This window comes from Mytilus californianus, unplaced genomic scaffold, assembly GCF_021869535.1.
Source record: "Mytilus californianus isolate M0D057914Y unplaced genomic scaffold, xbMytCali1.0.p SCAF_11, whole genome shotgun sequence".
Classification (NCBI taxonomy): domain Eukaryota; kingdom Metazoa; phylum Mollusca; class Bivalvia; order Mytilida; family Mytilidae; genus Mytilus; species Mytilus californianus.
Window position 1 is genome coordinate 42,708,813 of NW_026262593.1, and position 22,880 is coordinate 42,731,692.

At 32.0% G+C, this 22,880-nt stretch overlaps 1 protein-coding gene across 1 annotated transcript; it reads left to right on the top strand.

Annotated features, from left to right (window-relative positions):
* The first annotated feature begins 713 nt into the window (after nt 1-713).
* Nucleotides 714-22,781, top strand: LOC127720123 (uncharacterized). Its single transcript, XM_052226552.1, has 9 exons — nt 714-849; nt 4,756-4,870; nt 7,361-7,495; nt 11,421-11,492; nt 12,106-12,166; nt 12,640-12,761; nt 16,524-16,685; nt 17,396-17,585; nt 18,382-22,781. Exons 1-9 carry the CDS (start codon nt 737-739, stop codon nt 18,423-18,425), a joined length of 1,014 nt encoding a protein of 337 aa, XP_052082512.1. The 5' UTR covers nt 714-736; the 3' UTR covers nt 18,426-22,781.
* Nucleotides 22,782-22,880: the final 99 nt, after the last annotated feature.

Consider the following 22,880-nt stretch of genomic DNA (forward strand, 5'->3'; position numbering starts at 1 on the left):
AGGAATTTGAATGTCAATGGGTCATACATGTTCATCTTCTATTAAGATGTCTGAAAAAAAAATTGTTATGATACTATTATCTAATAATATGAATGATCTCATAAGATGTCACGATAGCTGGAAAATATATATATGAACATAATAAATAGGTTGTGATTTTCCTATGAAATATATGAATGGGTAGTAATTTTCACGTGAATTAATATATGAATGTGGGTGTTGTTTAAACCTCAGCCGGACGTCTGTACCCAAAGTATGTTCAATATAGTTTAAATCATAGTCATCACAGTTTTCAACGGCTCTATTTTACATTTTCCAGAGTCATCAGTATATAAATTATGTTTCTGATTTTTTTCTGAAATATCGATCAAGCTCTAAATTAAACAACTGTTAATCATTTCTTGTTTTGACCTAATATATATGTTCCTGTTTTGTCATAGTTTATCAACAATTTCCGCATAACATTGATTCATCTTTTACTGAATTCAACTTGTAAAATCAAGGATTTGTATACTATACAAATCCTTGATATAATACACTTTTCAAGTTGAAAGGCCTACTCGACTTTGAATTTCCAGTAAGTTTTTAAATTTCCCTTCGTTGAACTCTTATCGTTTTAAAAGAACTTTCCCAAAAACATTGTAATTTTCATTTGCATGAAGTCAGCCTCTCCAAGGCTCTCCACAGGAGCCTCTTTTTCCCTGTCACATGATCAACCATCTGTCTGTACTACCGGATGGCTGAGTTATCAACTGAGTTATACTGGGATCACGGTGGAGAAAGTTTGGGAGACATAACTCCGTTTACGACAGAGAATGAGGAGAATTCACCGTTACATCGATCTACAAGGTTTCAACTTAAAAAATATCCACGCTAGCAAAATGCAACGAAAAAATAACAAATAACCCAAAAGCTATTATTCATGATATAAATAGAAACGTCCGTTTTTTTTCTTCTTTTTTTCCTTTTTTTTTATGACACTAAAATTAGGACAATAGGTCCAAAACTATAGAAAACGTTAAAAGCCCAAACATGTCCACATTAAATGACATTTATTTTTTTAAACCTCTTCAACAAAAATCCTTGCAATGCTGCAACACAAAAAATATTTTAACAGTGTGATTTTGTACATTTCTTTATTGAAGTTTCAAATGTCTGTGCATAGTATAAATCTTAAATTCTGAAATACATTTGTATTCATTGACAATTAGATAAAGGTATGTAAGAAGTTCATTTTTTACATTATGGGAATTTTAGTCATGCAGGAAAAGAAGTAATTTATTTTTTTCAGCAGCAATCATAGTATGAAATATTTTTTTCTCATGAGCATTTAATAAGCATATATAAAGTCTGGTGTAAAAATTACAAAGTTGGACCATTACAATCCTATATTTACTCTGCAGAAGAAAAAATTTGTTTACACTCCCTAGATCGTAGATGTATCAACAAATAAAGAAATCTCTTAGTCTGAACAATTCATGTAGACTTTTAGAAAAACTTTTTGATACAATGGTTCTTCCAATTTTATTATATGGAAGTGAAGTTTGGGGTATTGAATCAATTCTAAAAAAATACTAAGAATGAACCATATGTCATTGAAAAGTTTCATTATAAAGTTTCATATAAAATTTATGAAAGAAATTCTTGGGGTTCACTGTAAAACTTCCAACAATGCATGTCGCAGTGAGCTTGGTACACTCCCCTTAAAAGCTAAAATTATGTTGTCTTCCATGAAATTCTTAGATCATTTAATCTCATCTGACAAGATCTTGGCTCATGACATTTTTATTAAAACAAGAGAAAACATTACCTATGGACAAGTAATATGAAGAAATGTATCCAAAATCTGGGCTTCTCGTATTTAACATCTTTTCATGTACCTATTAAACCATCTTTTCATGTACCTATTAAACCATCTTTTCATGTACCTATTAAACCTATGCTTGCTCAGATAAAACAACGAATTCATGACCAAATTTTACAGGAACGGAATTCAAATATTACGGAATCATCAAAATTATCATTTTTTCAACATTATTGTTTTTCAAATAAACATGCACACTATGTTGATCAATTGAATATGTTGAAAGATAGGGCCCCTTTGGCAAAACTTAGGCTAAGTGCACACAATCTTGAAATTGAAAGAGGCAGTTACCTGCGAGTTAACAGAGAAGATAAGGTTGTGCAAATTATGTCATAATAATAATATAGAAGACGAAAAACATTTTATCTTGCACTGTACAAAATATGAATCACAAAGAAATGTACTTATATCAAAATTGTCCAATTTAAAAAATTATGACAAACTATCCAAAACTGAGGATGAATATATATCAAACTACTACTTAATAGCAAGTGTAGAAAAACACTTAGATTACTATCATCTTTTATTAATCAATCATTTGAATTAAGGAAAAATGCCCTGACAAATGAGTAATATGAACATTATGAAGCTATAACATACAATGTATGTATGTCAGTTAATAGCCTATTCTACATTAACCTATGTATATTAATATATATATAACTGCAAATTTCATTGTTCGATTCAAATGTGCCTATTAATATGCTATGAAGTATGGTTTAATTGCTGCATCATTACTATTGTATACTAGTTGTATGGGCCGTTGCCAATTATCATGATTATTGTAATTGAGTTTGTGCCAATAAAATATTTGTATTTGTATTTGTAAATTAATAGAATCATGAGACATTTTTGCAAAATAATTTTTTTCCATTAGAAATGAAAAATCAACATTGAGATCAAATTGTATATATTAATATGAATGTTGCAACAGATATTCAGAACTTTTAAAATTATTACAATGTATTACATGTTTACTAAACTCCAAGGTACGAAATGATCGAAATCAATGTAAATTAATTAATTTTAAAAACTGATTGCTTTCATGGGGAACATAGATATAATGTTCCCAGCTTTCATGTAATATCTTTTTGAACAAACAAGTTACGCGAAAACAAATGTTACAAATATAAATATTCACCTTAATATTGTATGCATATATAAATATTCATTAACAGTAATATCGTATTAATCAACATTATCAATTTTGATGAGGTAATTAAACAAATAAATAGGTATGAAGTTTGTGTACTGTTTGTCATGTAATACAAATATTTGAATAGACTCATGCACAGTCTCATAGAATGGGGAAAGACAAATTGTAAGTTTAATACATTCTTCAAATGGCAAAACAAATCTTAATTTAGTATATATATATCATGTATATAGTTGCTGTCCTTGCAGTTACATTCAGTTTGATATATAATGAAATTAGAAAATATTTAATTATTATTAGTAAGAGTTTCTAATATACTTTATATACATTATATATATATTTGATTTGTATTAATATGACAATTTTTAAAATAGCCTTATAGATTCTACCACAGCTTCGTGTATGAATAATGCAATTTTTACTCTTCAAAGATGTTAGATATATACATAGGACAGCTAATGTAATGGAAGATATTTTTCATTCTTTCAGTTAAGCACCTTCATAAGATATTTGCTAATGGTTATTTACCAATCAACTCACTATTCTCCTTTTAACAGTGGCATATAAGTTAAATTGTTGCATATTTCTATCCTATCTTAAATCTAAATTTTCTAGGTTTGATATGCAAAAAATTATATTTTTCTGATTTAAAGGTGGCATGCCTGCTGCTACACCTGGCCTGAATCTCCGTCATTTATACTTTTTTATAACAATAATCTTATGTGATTGACCCATCATACATTGGACAGACACTATTTTGACCCTATGTGTATTCTGTGTACATGATTCACTTTTAAATGACAATAATATTTGATTTAAATGTTTACTTTGTTTTATCTATGGTATTTGTCGTAACCATACCTGTATCATCACACGTACATCAGACCATGAAGGTAGATAAGAAAGTCATGTACACAGGCATGTACTTAAAATGTTACGTTACGTCGCTCTGACAAGCCTTTTTTAAGGACTTGCCGAGGCTTGAGCCCCAAGGCTCCAGTAATATCTGAAACCACCCCCACCCCTACATTATCATATACAAACATCAGACATTGACATAATTATGGTTTAAATTTACTTGTCTTTTGTTGAAAACCATATGTTAACTTCTAGATATCAGTTATGTTTCTTTGTGTTGTTGGGTTGCTGTCACATGGACATAAACACCACATATACAAATTCATTTATTTTCTTGGGTACCAACATGACCAATTTTCGTGGATTGAGGAAAAAATATATTTTCATGGATATTTGAGTACAAACAAGCCTTTACAAAATTTGTGGTTCACCTTTACCAAGGAAGTCCTTATGAGTTGGTATCCCACAAATAATAATGAATTAGGCCACACTTAAAAATATTTTGGTTTGCCCAAACCCTACCCAAAGGTAGACAGTGGGTAGGTAGGTAGGCATTTTCTTTTTTTTTGGCAAAGAGAAATTGAAGTGTCAGATGTTTTTTAGTCTTCATGTCTATCTGATTAAAAAAAAAACTTTTTCAAATCAGGGCAATAAAAGATTTTGAGAAGGCAGCTATTATCTAGGTAGGTAGGGTTAGGGCAAGCAAATGTATTCTTTTTTATGGCCTTAAGAGTCTTGAAATTGTTGGAATGGCAATCTCTTTAATTCATTTACATTAATTATTCTAAGATTATTTATATAAGGCTTTTTTTTAAAGGGTTGCACTTCTTCATAATTGAAGACCAATTTATTTACAATTGTATTTTATATTTTGAAGGGATGAGGGTCTGAACCTGAATTATTTGCAGACATTACAGCTTATACAGAATCTCGAGGAAACCAGTGATATCTTACGCAACTTCTTAACAGAAATAGATGCAGATCTTGAAAAGGTATTATATATGTTCCGAACCATATGAGTATTTGGACCATAAGCGCATGTTCATGACCACATGAGTATATAGACCTTATAGGTATTTTTAAAATTAATTCTATCTTCCTTCGCAGGAACACACAGCTCGTTCTCCAGAACAAGTCGGCATCAGAATCTTGGTGTATCTGTTATCTTACCTTCGCTACAGTCAATTTTTAGCACCTTTATCATTGTTTATCCTGTGGAATTTTTCATTCGTAAGTGAAACCCATGCAATGTTTTTCCCCTGTTGTTTAGATTATTTTTCTAATTATTATTTATGTTTAAATTGGTGTGTTCTTGCTTCAATTCATACCATCATACAATAACAACAGTTTATACGTGCTGCCCCGCTATTCTTTTTTTCCCCACATACTTATCGTAAAATCGTTTGAAGAGGAGCATCAACACATTAAAAATTAAAATGATGTGAAATATTTATAAAATTTTAATTTACATGAACACAATTAAACACCAAAATAAAGAATAAGAGGGTTCAATGCCCCAAGTGCAGGTGAAAAAAAAACCAGTCGACTTATTGTTTAACGAATCATTTAGATATTTCTTGAAGTTATTTTCCAACGTTGACATATTGTGTTTCAAAAGAAAAATTGATATCAACCATGTAAAATTGCTTTTACTATAATTTTAAATTTTGAGTTAAATTCACTTATAATATTATCATCTAACAATAATTACCATAATTATGATTAAATAAGTCAAAATTTTGTTTGTAGAAACTCTTAATTAAGGTAGATAGGGGGTCTAAATTAAAATCCATAGAATTTTTTGATAATTTGTCAAAATGCAGTTTATATCATGCTTTTTCCAAAAATATAATAAAAAGTATGGGTCACCAGGCTTTTGTTCACGCTACACGTTGTGCAAAATTGTCAGATTTTGTATAGATTATGCATGGAAAACCCAATTTTGTGTGATAAAAAGAAAACTACACCATAGAATTTTAAAATAAAATATGAGAAGATAGCTCTAATAATATGCTTTTAGATAAGAAAAAGAAAAAATGGGGTCACCGGACTCGTTTTCTTGCTACATAATAAAATAGGTAAATTCAAGAGTCGTTCATACCGTAGGCAAATTACAGTATAAGCAACTTTTCAACGTTCATCATATTAATTAAAGAGACCATATGAGTATATACGCCTTATGGTCATGACCTTAGGTGTATGGTCCAAATACTCACATGGTCCGGAACATATATATGATGAATGATTTGAACATTTCTGTATATGAGCATGATGAGCCAGTCCATGCAAAAAGGTACAAATGTGAAAAAATTAAGAAATTCTAAAAAGTGTGCATAATTATTGGTAGTAGACTTGTGATCTATAAAACACTGTTACTTTTCCTCATACCCTTAAGCTGTAAGTTATACACACCTTTCAGTGCTGACACTCCCCATCCCCCCCCCCCCCCCCCTTTTGTACATTTTCGCATGGACTGGCTCATATATATAATGACACTGTGTCTTTTTCTTTTATCATTGCCCATTCTTCCTAAAAAAAATCAGGGAGTAATGCAGTGAAAGAGTTGTCATTGTACATTTCATTAAAAAACAAACATATAAAAAAGACAGGTTAATGGATTTCACTAAGACTTAGAAAATATTGAGTTTGGCCCTTTTAACTGCTTTTGAGTGAAGTGCATGAAATTTAGAAGTAAGATAAACGACTAAAGTATATGTGTGGTTAAAGCCATCATGGGGTTTTTGTCACATCTTAGTAAACATGACTTCTGCAAGTACACCACAATGGAAAGGAAAGGGTATTGTAAATTAATCAAAGACAAAAATTCCTTACAGGTATTCGACCAAGTTTAAAGGATTAGGAACACTAAGTCTGGCTATAAAGCTGTCTTTCATCTTAAAGTCACAGTGAGGCCTAAAAACATACCAAAAGCTCACACCTTACTGCAATTATATCAAGAAAGACTCAAACACTAGTGGAAATATTTGTTAGGTATTGATAAAACTACACATGTCATGTGCTTTTAAGACTGACATCGATGCTGGTTTATATTATTTACATATTACAGATTGTAAGGGACTAAACATTTAGCAAAGTCTATGACTTTCATAGTTTGTGTGGCAATCTCTAATCTGAGATGTCTTGAATATATTTACTACCAATTTTAACATCATTTGACCATTGTTTATGATTAATAATATATATTATACATGTGAAAACTAATTAGTAATATACTGTAAACCAACTTATTTTCGCAGATACTTTATTTCGCGTTTAGCCCTTTCTAGCCCAATTGGCAGTGATTTAATTTCGCGATTTTAAAATTTACTTGAAGTAATTAGACAAGGAAGGATCCAAGATTAAAATTTTTGCGACGATTTTTATTCGCATTATTTTTCTTCTCGCAAATGTCACGAAAATTAGTTGGTTTACAGTAGTTACTGTGCAAGATAAACCATTACAAACTGATGTTTCTTTTTCAGAAACAAATAAGAGAACAGTCATCTTATACTCCAACTAATAGCAGCAGATTTAGAGATTTTATGTGTAAAAAATGTTTATCTGTACTCAGAGCAGTCACTGGAACTAAAACTATCATTTTCACAGTTATTCTTCAGGTATATCTATAATTTATTTTTTTTATACACTTAACCTTACACCAAGGGTAAATTTGTGTGTTGAAGAAGAGTATACTTACTTACTTACTTAGTCCTCTTTGTGCATGTTTGAAACGTAAGGACTTCACCAATGCCAACACAATATGAAGGTTCTTTTGGTGTGGTTTCCGTAGAGGTATTTTTTTACACAGTGAGGTTGCTCCAGGCTCACATCTTAGTCTTTGGATCAGGCAAAGGCAAATGGTGGCCTCAGTAGGGTAATTGGCCTTGATTTAGTTCCAAAGACAAAATTCCAATATACAAAATAGTGATGTCAGATGTGAAAGAAAAAATCTTACAACTAAAATTGATCGTTATTCATGAACAATTCAGTATACTTACAATCAGTTTTAGTGGTACGAATTTTTGTAAAAGGCAGACCTGATGTTTCAAGAGTAAGGTCACATAAGATTAATTTTTGTTTCAAAGAAAAAAATATAAGCTGTTTAAAAGGTCAGATCAACATAATTCATCTCATGATTGTCATGCCACATGAGCTGGATACATGTGGAAATGTCTGTCAAGATTTATAGAAAATATTGCAAGTACAATATATTTTTTATTGTCCCCCGCGTAACGCGTTGAAGTGGACATGGAAATACCAGGTGTGCGTCTGTGTGTCCGTCCGTCCGTCCCGTCTTGTTACCCCTCTCATGGGTACAATTCTAGCCAGATTTTAATAAAACTTATACTATAGATTAATATCTTGGACAAGTTCTAAAATGGTGGCAGAATGACTTTTTTTAAAAGAGTTATGTCCCTTGGAAATATTAAATTTATGGAAAATGGCCTCGTTAGTGCTCTCACAGGTACAATTCTTGCTAGATTTTTATAAAAGTAATACAATAGGTTAATATCAGCAATATCTCTGACGAATTCTATAATGGTGGCTGATCGACTTTTTTAAAAGAGTTATGTCCCTTGGAAATATCACATTTATGGATAAATAGCCTCGTTAGTGCTCTCACTGGTATAATTCATGCAGATTTTTATCAAACTTATACTTAAGGTTAATATCAGCAATACCTTGTACAAGTTATATAATGGTGGAAGATCGACTTTTTTTAAAAGTGTAATGCTCTTTGGAAATATAAAATATGTGCAACGCTGGGACATTGGAACTTTGTTCTTTTATTAAGTCTCCCAAACGATGTTTGGGAAGACTTATTGTTTTTGCTCAGTTCTTATTATTATTATTATTATTCTTCTTCTTCTTCCGCCGCTTTCAAATTTGAACTTGTCCGCACCTGTTCTCCAAAACCGCTTGTCAGGTTAACTTAGGGTTTCACAATATGTTAGACTAACATGTCTAGTGGTGCAATCAGGGTTTTGTTTGTGCAATGGGGTTTATAAAGGGGTACTTTGAGGGGCAAAAAGAAAAGAGGGTTTTACTATAGAACCCTATGGGATTTTATTTTTTTAAATTTTCAAATGATTATAAATTGAAAACCGTTTGTGATAAACACAATCTTTTTAATTGAAAATGTTCTAAATGATAAAGCCCATTAAATGAAATACAGGGTTAGTCCCCAGGGGTCACCCCCACCCCCTGCCATTTAAGAAAGTTCTAATACCTTGTAAGTGGTCAAGATCCCTACCCCTAAACCATATATATTTTGGTTTGTCATGCTAAGATGGTTTGAATGATAAACAGGGTTAGTCCCCAGGGGTCATCCCGACCCCATGCCATTTGAGAAAGTTCTAATATCTTGTAAATGGACGAGATCCCCACCCCTAAACCATATATATTCTGGTTTGTCATGATAAAGCACATCAAATGTAATACAGGGTTAGTCCCCAGGGGTCACCCCCACCCCCTGCCATTTAAGAAAGTTCTAATACCTTGTAAGTGGTCAAGATCCCTACCCCTAAACCATATATATTTTGGTTTGTCATGCTAAGATGGTTTGAATGATATACAGAGTTAGTCCCCAGGGGTCATCCTGACCCCCTGCCATTTGAGAAAGTTCTAATATCTTGTAAATGGTCGAGATCCCTACCCCTAAACCATATATATTCTGGTTTGTCATGATAAAGCACATCAAATGAAATACAGGGTTAGTCCCCAGGGGTCACCCCCACCCCATGCCATTTAAAAAAGTTCTAATATCTTGTAAGTGGTGAAGATCCCCACCCCTAAACCATATATATTCTGGTTTGTCATGCTAAGATGGTTTGAATGATATACAGGGTTAGTCCCCAGGGGTCATCCCGACCCCATGCCATTTGAGAAAGTTCTAATATCTTGTAAATGGTCGAGATCCCCACCCCTAAACCATATATATTCTGGTTTGTCATGATAAAGCACATCAAATGAAATACATGGTTAGTTTCCAGGGGTCACCCCCACCCCCTGCCATTTAAGAAAGTTCTAATATATCTTGTAAGTGGTCAAGATCCCCACCCCTAAACCATATATATTCTGGTTTGTCATGCTAAGATGGTTTGAATGATATACAGGGTTAGTCCCCAGGGGTCATCCTGACCCCCTGCCATTTGAGAAAATTCTAATATCTTGTAAATGGTTGAGATCCCCACCCCTAAACCATATATATACGTATTTGTCATGTTTCGAACATTTGAATGACGTATAGGGTCAGTCCCTAGGGGTCCCCCCACCCCCAATGTTCTAATATCTTGTAAATGGTTGAGATCCCCACCCCTAAACCATATATATTCCTGTATGTCATGTAACGAACATTTGAATGACGTATAGGGTCAGTCCCCAGGGGTTCCCCCCACCCCCAATGTTCTAGTATCTTGTAAATGGTCGAGATCCCCACCCTAAACCATATATATTCTGGTTTGTCATGCCAAGATGATTTGAATGATATACAGGGTTAGTCCCCAGGCATCACTAATGCATATAACTTTACTGGACCAAACCAATTTTCACTGGACGTTGCCCAATGTCAGGCGACCCTGGGAATTACGAATTATGGGAGCTTCGTTTGGGAGACTTCATAACAGCATCCTGTTACAATCATTTCTTGTTTGATTAGTTTTGAGCATAAAAATTTAGACATAAAAAAGTATAAAAATTAAGTTCCTAGTATATACTGTGGATTCATAATTATTCATGGATTTTTTTGGAATAGTTGAACCACAAATGTAACAACAATTTAGAGATAACTGTATTGTATTTGAAGCTTTGCGGATGTCCATCGGTAGTTTTACTGGCACAAATTTAGTTTACCTGGCAACCCGTAGCGGAGACAGGTAAACGGTTATTTGCGACAGTAAAACTACCGATGGACGTCCGCAAATTTTCAAATACAATACAGTTATCTCTATTCTAATGCAAAAAAACAAATCATTCAATTTAAGTCATTATTATAGTGTAAATTTTCATTACACAAAAATCCCGCGAAATGATGTTATTTTCTTTTGCGTCTAAACTAGGTGACGTCATAAGTATGCTTCCGGCATCAAACGTAAACACTGGGCGTTTTCTGGCTTCTTGTCTGCTTCAGAATGTTATAAAGTTTTATAAAAAGAAGATTTTTAGGTGCAAAATGTGAGTTGTTTTGCTTATTATTGGAGAAATTACATGTCAATACATTCTGGAATTCAAAATGTCAGCTTCCTTTAAGTTACAGACAGGGAGATAGAGAATTTTACGCTGATTGTCATCCAATCAGAACCATTGATACAAAATAATTGCATTAGAAATTGCAATTTTCCATAGGCTTGTATTCAAACTTTGCAAAACTGTGTAACCTATTATCCATGAAAATACAATTCTTCCTCAATCGACAATCCTTAGATTTGTACCCAAGAAAATAATTGAATCCACAATATTCATGCATTTATTTCAATATTTGTATTATAATTACAACAGAGTTTTGAATTATCAGTAGCAGGTTTGTTTGTTTTGTATTTTCAGGGCATAAATCTGTTAATACAAACAATCATAGATTTTTTACCACAAAATGACACGAAAGCAGCATTAGATGCAGTAAGTATCAGTATAGGAATAAGGAAATGTGTTATCATATTTTTTACCATTATAACATTTTGTCAATTACTACCAATTGGTTCTAAGCTTATATGACTAGCTGAGCCTGTGATTTAAAATGAAATCAAAAGATAAATTCTTGAAAGACAGTTCAATCATTGAATGGTACAAATTTTCTCTTTTAACAAACATAACTAAAGGGAGATAATTTACTTGTTTTTTTTTTTAAATCAATTGCCCAATATTTCTTTAATTTTTGAGAAGATAGATATATGATAAGGGGAATATTTATATTGCCATATTTCAACTATGAGGAAGATCATAATTAATGTTAATGGTTGGTTTTTACATACTTTGTTCAAAACCCTGCAATGACAACCTTCAGATTTAGTACAAAAAACATAGAAAACATGTTGCAAGACAGATTGATAAACATTTAAGTATTTATAGAAAAACTTATTTAAGAATTAAAATGTAGATAAATATTCAAGTAGTGACTGAACAACACTTCAACTCATGAATGTGCATAGGGCATGAGTTAATTATTTGTGTTGTTCCATTCATTGCAACCAATGTAATGATAAAGTTATCTCAATTGTACTTTTTATTTCAGAGTAGTGCTACTATGATCATACTCCAGCTTATAAATCTAGTCCTCATTATCATAACATCAGGTATGTTATAGTTTTTTGAAAAGTTCCAAATTTGATTTTAGTATGAAAATAAGAAGATGAGGTATGATTGCCTAATACCAGTAAGACAACTATCCACTAGAGACCAAATAGCATTTATGTAAACAACTATAGGTTACTGTACAGCCTTCAACAATGGTCAAAACCTTATAGTCAGATATAAAATGCCTCGACATGACAAAACGTAAAACAATACCAACGACTCTGATGTATGTTCAAAACATTTAAATGAAAAACAAATACGATAGACAGCAACCAATGACAACCACTGAATTACAGGCTCCTGGCTTAGGACGGGCACATAAAGAATATGGTGGAGTTTAACATGTTTGTGAGTGCTCTACCCTCCCTAACCTTGGATGGTGGTGTAACAGCACAACATAAAAACAAACTATCTGTACACTGATTTGTTTAATGATATCATGAGTACATAATTTTTTTGCCTTCACTTTCAGCCAATTTAGCCAGACAGATGATTTCCGGTATTCAGCCTGTTAGTTGGATATTTCTGATCCAGTCATACATTGCCACGTTGTTGTTGTTTGCTGGATTGTATACTATTACTAAACGTTTAAAGGTACACAATACACCAGGGTTAAATTCATCTTAAGACCTGTGAAAAACAATTAGGAGGAAATATCCCAAATAATCACAGTGAATTCATTAACCTGAATAATTCAGTCGTTATATTTCCCTGCTCTACGATGGGTATATAAACGTCTGAAAGTCTAGTCAATGGAAAATTGTCAATTAATCATTTGGAAATAGCAGAGCACCAATCAAAATCCTTGCTTTGCAACATGTTTTAATCTTAAAAGGAGTTTAGGCCCTCGGGAATGGGGAGGAACTGAATTATTCGGATTATGGATTCAGTATTATTTGTGGGACATCTATTTTTGTTGATTTCATGGATATTGATAAACCATGAATTTAAACCTATAGTTGCTTAAATCAAATTCATTTGGTCTCTGGTGGATAGTTTTCTCATCGGAAATCATACCACATCTCCTTATTTTTTATATGGGTTCACTCCTTTATAGTTTCCTTTATAAACAAGAGGCTCATGAGAGCCTGATATCGCTCACCTGGCTGTAATTTCAGTTTCAGGCATTTGACTTATTTGAAGATCTTACTTTGCTGAACAATTTTGTCATTTACACTTTCTCTCTTTCTTTAACAATATTAAAGATAATACATAACCCAAAACTGTAAAATTTCCTAAAAATTAACTATATCTGGACAGTAATCTAACAATAAGTGTCTATTGGTCTGAAGATTACTTGACAGGTAGATCTAAACCTGTTTAACACTTTCACCTTTGTCAGTTTTGCTCTTGCTGCTTTAGTTTTTGAGATGAAAGCCAAAAACTTCATTTGACCCCTATGTTCTATTTTTAGAAGCTGCCGCCATGTTTTTGAATAGATCAAATCCCCGAATACAATCTATAAACTAGATACCCTAAGGAACATTCAATTAAAGTTTTTAAGTATTTGGCTAAGTAGTTTCAGAGAAGAAGATTTTTGAAAAAGTAATTGGAATTTCACAAAAAATGTTGAAAAAAAAACGTTTTAAGGGCAATAACTCCTCAAGGGATCAATTGACTATTTTGATTATGTTGACTTATTTGTAGATCTGACTTAGCTGAACATTTATTGCCATTTTTACTTTCTCTCTATCTATTATAATATTAAAGAAAATAACCAAAAACAGTAAAATTTAATAAAAATAAACTATTTCCAACAGTAACCCAACAATGGGTTGTCGAACTCGTCTGAAAATTTCATAACAGAGATAGATCATGACCCATTTTTCACTTTAACTCTCTTTCACTTTGATCTAACTGCTGTAGTTTTTTTAAGACCACAAAAAAATTTTGGGGTCGTAAAATGCTATCTTGTCGGCGTCGGCGTCTGAAGACATTTGCTTTCAGGACAATAACTTTAGTTTAAGTGTATGGATCTCTATGAAATTTCATCAAAAGGTTCAATACCACAAAAGGAAGCTTGAGATTGTTTTTGGGGGTGATTGTCCTAACCGTTTAGGTATTAGGGGCCAAAAAGGGGTCCAAAACAAGCATTTTTCTATTTTCAGGACAATAACTTGTGTATAAGTATTGTGATTGCTCTGAAATTGTACCACAAGGTTCAGTACCACAAGTAGAAGGTTGGGATTCATTTTGGGGGTAGTTTCCCAAACCATTCAGGAATTAAAGGCCAAAAAGGGTCTAAAACAAGCATTTTTTTTAATTTTCAGGCAATAACTTGTGTATATGTATTTTTTTAAATTGTACCACATATTACAAATAGAAAATTTCTTCAAATGTTATATTTTTGGAAAAGGGGGGGTGGTGGGGGGGGGGGGGGGGGGGGGTGTAAAAAAATTATTTTTGGGGGGTCCAAAGAAAAATTGGGGGGTCACAATTTATTTTGCTAATTATTTGTATATAGTCTGAAAACAGGTTTACTAAGTATTTGCAACAGCACAGTGTATTGCACAAAAGCAAGAAATCTTCAATTGAATATAAATTCAAATCATATTATAACAAATTTCAAGTTCTTTGACTACATTTATTCTGTGTCAGAAACCTATAATGTGTCAAATATTTAATTACAATCCAAATTCAGACCTGTATCAAGCTTGAATATTGTGTCATTTTTGCCCCAAATGTTCAGGGTTGGACCTCTGTGGTCGTATTCAGCTGTACTAGGCTTAGCAGTTTATTGTGATATAAGCCAAAAACTGCTTTTGTCCCCTATGTTCTATTTTTAGCCATGGCGGCCATGTTTGTTGATGAATCAAAACTTCGGATACAATTTATAAACTAGATACCCTAAGGAGCATTCAGTTAAAGTTTGGAAGTGTTTGACTTAGTAGTTTCAGAGAAGAAGATTTTTGAAAAAGTAATAGATTGCACAAAAAAATGTAAAAAACAAACTTTTCAAGGGCAATAACTCCATGAGGAGTCAATTGACTATTTTGATCATTTGACTTATTTGTAGATCTTACTTAGCTGAACATTTTTGCTATTTACACTTTCTCTCTATCTATTATAATCGGACAGTAACCCTACAATGGATGGTCCATTTGGTCTGAAAATTTCATAGCAGATAGATCTTGACTTAATCAAAACTTTTAACCCATGTCACTTTTGCTCTTACTGCTATAGTTTTTGAGATAAAAGCCAAAAACTACATTTGACCCCTATGTTCTATTTTTAGCCATGGCGCCAATGTTTGTTAATGATTCAAAACTTTGGATACAATTTATAAACCAGTTACCCTAAGGAACATCAGTTATAGTTTAGAAGTATTAGGCCCAGTAGTATCAGAGGAGAAGATTTTTAAATGTTAGCAAACATGATGAACAAATTGTGTAAAATTGTCCTTATAACTCCTTAAGGGGTCAATTGACAATTTTAGTCATTAAACTTTTTTGTAGATCTTACTTTGCTGTTTACAGTTTATCTTTATCTTCAATAATATCCAAGATGATAACCAAAAACGGCAAAATTTCCATAAAAATTACCAATTAAATGGCAGCAATCCAGCAATGGGTTGTTCGATTCCTCTGAAAATTTCAGGGCTGATAGATCTTGACTTTTAAACATTTTTTATCCCATGTCAGATTTGCTCTAAATGCTTTAGTTTTTGAGATATAAGCCAAAAACTGTATTTGACCCCTTTGTTCTATTTTTAGCCATGGTGGCCATGTTTGTTGATGGATCAAAACTTTGGATACAATTTATAAACTAGATACACTAAGGAACATTCAGTTAAAGTTTGAAGGTATTTGGCCCAGTAGTTTTAGAGGAGAAGATTCTTGAAATAGTTTACGACAGACGACGGACTACAACGGATGCCAAGTGATGGTATAAGCTCACATGGGGCCCTTCACTGAGATATGGAAATCTTGATGTATTAGCTTGATCTGTTATTTTATTCATTTACTGTTTGCCTGAATTTCCCCTGAAATGATTTTTCTTTTTTTTCTTTGAATTTGTCACCAGGTTATTTAGTAACTGTGGATTCATTATTATTCTTAGGATACAAATTTTCTGTGGATGCTAAAGGTGAAGCACAAATTTAAAAGTTCAGTGAAATATAAATTATCTATAGCTTGTATATTGACTTTGGCAAAACCATGAAAAACAGCAAATTATCAAAATTAAGATTTATTAAAATTCTAGAATCAAATATCCATGAAAATACCTTTTTTCCTCAATCTATGAAAATTGATACCCACGGAAATAAATGATTCCACAGTAAATTGCAATAAAGATTTGAATTGTTTTTAAATTGGTTATTTTAGAATATAATGCTTGATTCTTATTTCATTGCAGCCAACATCTTGGAAATATTTACGGGAGGATGTAGATGACCCAGTGTATATTGCTATAATTTATTGTAAATTCCTGTACTTCTCTGTATCTACTGGTACCCTATGTGGGAATGTTGACATCACACCTGATGACTGGTACAATTGTATATTTGTTTCAATGCAGGTAAGATAATTTATTTTGTACATTTCTCACACAAACTAATAATAGGCATAGGAGGGTTGAGCACTCACAAACATGTTTAACCTCACCACATTATGTCCCAAGTCAGGAGCCTGTAATTCAGTGGTTGTCTTTGGTTCATGTCTGTCATATTTGTTTTCCATAAATTGTATTGTTATGAATTAGGCTATATGTTTTCTCGTTTGAATTGTTTCACATTTTTCATGTTGGGGCCTTTTATTGATGACTATATGGTATGGGTTTTTCTCATTGTTGAAGGCACTACGGTGACCTTTAATTGCTTATAACTTTATGATTTGGACTCTGGTGGATAGTTGTCTCATTGACAATCATACCACATCTCCTTATTTCTATATTTAGTTGTGATCATTTCTTACATTAGAATCAGTATAATTTTTGTTCTATATCATTTATTTGTTGAAGTGTAGACCACATGATATTCAGAAAGTGTCTGTTATTGTGTCACATTTTATTTGTTCCTGAAAACATTCCTGATTAAATTAATTCCCTGATTCAATCAAATTTGATTTAGCCAAAAAAAGAGATCCATTCACAACAAACTCAACTCGACCTGATCAACACCCATCACTATTGCACTTGGGGATTGCTAAATGAGTGAATCAGGTTAGAGAGAGTTTCTAGTTTAATACAGAAACTTTGCATTTCTATTATGATTTTTTATAAATTTTCAGATGTTGTTAAGTTTTATGTATTTTGCGTCAATACTAGGACATGCCTGCATGCCTCTCCATTCTGCAAAAAAAGAGAGATTATTATCAAGGTTATCATCAATTAATAGTCCCAGAGATAGTTCTAGAGTACCAAGCAGAATAGTTACACCCAATCATTCGTCACCAAGATTGCTTGATACTGACTATGCAAGTAAGTATAATAATAATTCACATTCTTTAACTTGGAACATTTTGTGACAAGTTTTATGTATTTTTTATGAATCCAAGTCCCCATGGATTCAAGAACATTGTATAAAAAGTTCCCTATGGATTTAAGACCTACTATTTTCTTGAAAAGTCTGTTTTTTTAGTTAAAATTATAGTACCATATACTAAGTGTCACATACTATAGTTTTTTGAGCCACTAGAAATCATCAGAATTTTTAAACAGTGTATGTATTAGTGCAAACTCGTTTTTGTTAGATTTAGATTGTGCAAGGGCTTAATATAGAATCCTGCATATATTTTATCATTTTTTACAAAGAGGAATGGAGTACCATTGCTAATTTCCTAGGTGTAAGTTGGTGGATAAAGAAATCCCTATAATTGCCTGTGATTATTATCTATTGGAAGAGTAACAGTGGTAGTTATTATAGACAAGTAACAAAAGGACTACTGCATGAATTTATTATACCTGTATGACAAGTTTATCACTGTATTTAACTCAGTGGCACATCCAGGGCCTAGACAGCATACACTTCCTCTTTGATCTAAAAAAAAACACTCATGTTTCTCAAGATTTATATCATATTTAAGCATAAAATCATCAAAAAAATATTCTGTTTTCTGGAATTATGCTCCCTTTTCAAAAATCCTTGATATGCCCCTGTTACTATAGCTAATAAAGATTCATGGTTAACCTAACAAGCAAGTAACCTTCATGCATGCAGTACATACACACTTTATCTTAAGTATTATAAAATCTTGTATGTTTTGTGTGACTTCAGATTATGGATCAACAGGAGAAAGATCTGAAAAGGAAGACAAATGATTACATAGACTTGGATGCTGTTTATATTATCAGATCTCATCAGGAGCGAGGAAGATTTTTTGTTGAAGATGATAAAGATTGTTGCGTTTATTGGCTTAGTAATATTTTTATGTTTGATGTATAGATATTCTTCTATTACTAACAGTTTGGTTTACAATTCCTAACGTATTTTTTATTTGTTATAATGCAGTAACCTATTTGATTAAAATGTAGTGTGTGCTGTTTAAAAGCTCTTCAAAGACTTTTGGATTCACAGTTTTTGAGATGACAACTACAATATAGCATGTTAAATCTATTGCTATTATAATAGATGCAAGAAAATTTCGATAATTGATTTAAAATGATTATTTTCCTATCAACATAATGTAACAAAATTTTCATTTATTTTTTAAAGATGAAAATTTTGTGTGAAAAATATAGTATTAGTTTCTCATATTTCAATATACAATGCATTTTATGATATAAATAATGTGAAAGCACACATTAAAATCCTATAAAGACAGTCATTACATTAGATTTATTAAGAATAGAATAAAGAAAACTTTTTAAACAGCTGTATGTAGTATACAGTTAAGAGGGTGTGTTCAATTATATGATATTTCCTAGTATTGTATTGGTTTGAATTGATACATTACTAGTACACTATAAAACATATCATTTTTGTCGAGCCTGCGACTTTAGTCGCAAAAGCGAGACATAGCGATCCTACATTCCGTCATCGTCTTCGGCGGCAGCGTCCACCATTATTCACTCTGTGGTTGAAGTTTTTGAAATTTTAATAACTTTCTTAAACTATCCTGGGTTTCTACCAAACTTGGACAGAAGCTGGTTTATGATCATAAGATAGTATCCAGAAGTAAGTTTTGTAAAAAATAAAATCCTGTTTATCTTTATTTTAATTTTAAATGGACTTAGTTTTTCTGCCAGTTAACATTACATTCACTCTGTTGATTAAGTTTTTCAAATTTTAATAACTTTCCTAAACTATCCTGGATTCATACCATACTTGGTTAGAAGCTTGTTTATGATCATAAGATAGTATTTAAAAGTAAATTTTGTTAAAAAAAAAATCCTGTTTTTCCGTATTTTACTTATAAATGGACTTAGTTTTTCTGCCAGTTAACATAACATTCACTCTGTGGTTAAAGTTTTCAAAATTTTAATAACTTTCTTAAACTATCCTGGATTTGTACCAAACTTGGACAGATGCTTGTTTATGATCAAAAGCTAGTATCTAGAAGGAAATTTTGTAAAAAAAAATTTCCTGTTTTTCCGTATATTACTTATAAATGGACTTAGTTTTTCTTCCAGTTAACATTACATACAGTCTGCAGTTAAAGTTTTTAAAACATTTATTAGATTCATAAACCATCCTGGATTCTTACCAAACTTGAACAGAAGCTTTTTACATTCAAAAGATAGTATCTAGAGGAAAATTTTTAATAATTATTTCCCCATTTTTGTTGAGCCTGCGACTAACAGCAAAAGTAGGCGAGACACTGGGTTCTGCAGAACCCTTACGAATTTTTATATTCATTACCATATAAAGCAAGAATGTGCCTATACTATAATTTGTTACTCATTATTTATTGTTATGTTATTGATTTCTATAAGTATTATACACCTTTGCTAATTTGTTTTTAAGGTGGTGAATTTTCTAGTCAGAAATATAGATTTATCGGTGATGTGTCATTCTTGCCAAAACTGTTTCAGTTTACATCATTAAAATTTCATTTGAAACCATTTTGCCATATTGCTATGAAGATGATATCAAAGCTAGTGGTTGGACTGAAGTTTTCAGTGAAACATTATCAGCATTAGATTTATTGATTGATTGATTGTTTGGTGTTTAACACCACTTTTAGAACATTTGGCTATATCATGGCAGCCAGTTTGCTGGAGGATGCAAGGGTATCCAGAGAGAGGACTTTGGGCAGAAAAACTGGTAATTCTAGTCTAGGGAGGTACCCTGCTGGAGCCTGATTTATCAGAATGAACTTTTTCTGTATGAATTTAGAGCAGTACTTTTGACACTCTCTCTCATTCAATCTGTAATTTTATATCATTAAAGGAACACCAGTGCACTATTAGAAGAGAATCAAGAAAAGCGGTGTTCTTTAAGCTTTTAGATAATTTTTTTTAGGTCAGTGCCTTCTTTGTTTAGAGTAATTACCATAATGAAAAGTATTTATTCAGGAAACATTGGAAAAGTAACCTACCTCAGATTCATTGGAATGACAATAGTAAAATTGTTGAATTTATATGATGTAATTGTCCATTTGATTCTGGGAATATGCTCAAGGCTTCAGTAAAATTTCAATTTATTAAAGTATTGCTTTTTAGCTCACCCTGGCGTCGTCGTCATTGTCGTCATCATCGGTCGTCGTTAGCTTTTTACAAAAATCTTCTCCTCTGAAACCACTGGGACAAATTTAACAAAACTTGGCCACAATCATCATTAGGGTATCTAGTTTAAAAAATGTGTCCAATGACCCTGCCAACCAACCAAGATGGCCGCCATGGCTAAAAATAGAACATAGGGGTAAAATGTAGATTTTGGCTTATATCTCTGAAACCAAAGCATTTAGAGTTAATCTGACAGGATAAAACTGATTATCAGGTCAAGATCTATCTGCCCTGAAATTTTCAGACAAATCTGACAACCTGTTGTTGGGTTGCTGCCCCTGAATTGGTAATTTTAAGGAAATTTTGCAGTTTTTGGTTATTATCTTGAATATTATTATATAGATAGAGATAAACTGTAAACAGCAATAATGTTCAGTAAAGTAAGATCTACAAATAAGTTGTTTTGAACAAAATTGTCAGTCTACCCCTTTAGGAGTTATTGCCCTTAATAGTCAATTTTTAACAATTTTTTGTAAATTTTGGTAATCTTTTACAAAAATCTTCTTCTCTGAAACTACTGAGACAAATTTAACCAAACTTGGCCACAATCATCATTAGGGTATCTAGTTTAAAAAATGTGTCCAATGACCCTGCCAACCAACCAAGATGGCCGCCATGGCTAAAAATAGAACATAGGGGTAAAATGTAGATTTTGGCTTATATCTCTGAAACCAAAGCATTTAGAGTAAATCTGACAGGATAAAACTGATTATCAGGTCAAGATCTATCTGCCCTGAAATTTTCAGACAAATCTGACAACCTGTTGTTGGGTTGCTGCCCCTGAATTGGTAATTTTAAGGAAATTTTGCAGTTTTTGGTTATTATCTTGAATATTATTATATAGATAGAGATAAACTGTAAACAGCAATAATGTTCAGTAAAGTAAGATCTACAAATAAGTTGTTATGAACAAAATTGTCAGTCTACCCCTTTAGGAGTTATTGCCCTTAATAGTCAATTTTTAACAATTTTTTGTAAATTTTGGTAATCTTTTACAAAAATCTTCTTCTCTGAAACTACTGAGACAAATTTAACCATACTTGGCCATAATCATTATTAGGGTATCTAGTTTAAAAAATTTGTCTGATGACCCCGCCTTCCAACCATCATGGCTGACTTTGTTAAAAATAGAACATAGGGGTAAAATGCAGTTTTTGGTTTATATCTCTGAAACTAAAGCATTTAGAACAAATCTGACAGGGGCAAAATGTTCATCAGATTTAGATTAATCTGCCCTGAAATTTTCAGACGAATCCGACAACCCGTTGTTGGGTTGCTGCCCCTGAGTTAGTAATTTTACAATAATTTTGCAGTTTTTTGTTATTATCTTAGATATCATTATAATATCTAATATCTAATACTATTAATTATGATTTTAACCTTATTTTACATGATTTACAAAGCATCAGTAAATACAGGTGAGCGACACAGGCTCTTGAGAGCCTCTAGTTTTTCATTTCATTAGTATATAGGTATAGCTTACAAGATGGAAGAAAAAGAAACATTAAATGGGAAATTTTGGTTGTGTCATATTTTTGGTGGAAGATATTTTACCATGTTTACTGTGAAAAACTGTACTGGAATACTTCACTGTCAAGTTATATACATGGCCTTTGAAATCAGAACAATAAACACAACACAGATTTAACTGTGCTTTTTAAGGTTAAAATGGTGAACAAAACCTGAAACAAAAAATAACCTGATTATTACGGTATAATGGCTTTATTTTTTTATTTTTCTTACTTTAGATTATGTTTGATTGTTTTAAACCAATGTTTTAGTATTTTTTTCTGATTTTAACTCTTTTTTTTAAATTTTTATTTGAAGTTTTATACTCTGTGGTGGACTAAATATTTACTAATGATGTAAAATTATGATATGTGGTTATATTATATACCATATATATTCTTTTATTAAGTGAATTTTGAATAAAAATATTTTTTCACATTACATACTTTTTTTAAAATTTTTATTCATTCAGCAAACTGTCCAACATATTTGATTATGCAAAAGAGCAAATATCAAGTTGATTTTCATGATTTTTTTTTC

Bases quoted from the DNA above. Each gene is read 5' to 3' on its own strand.
- LOC127720123 (XM_052226552.1), top strand. From the start codon at position 737: ATGGCTGAGTTATCAACTGAGTTATACTGGGATCACGGTGGAGAAAGT. The intron at 4,871-7,360 runs GTATTATATATG...TTTCTTTTTCAG, and splicing joins TAGATGCAGATCTTGAAAAG to AAACAAATAAGAGAACAGTC. The intron at 12,167-12,639 runs GTATGTTATAGT...CTTCACTTTCAG, and splicing joins CCTCATTATCATAACATCAG to CCAATTTAGCCAGACAGATG.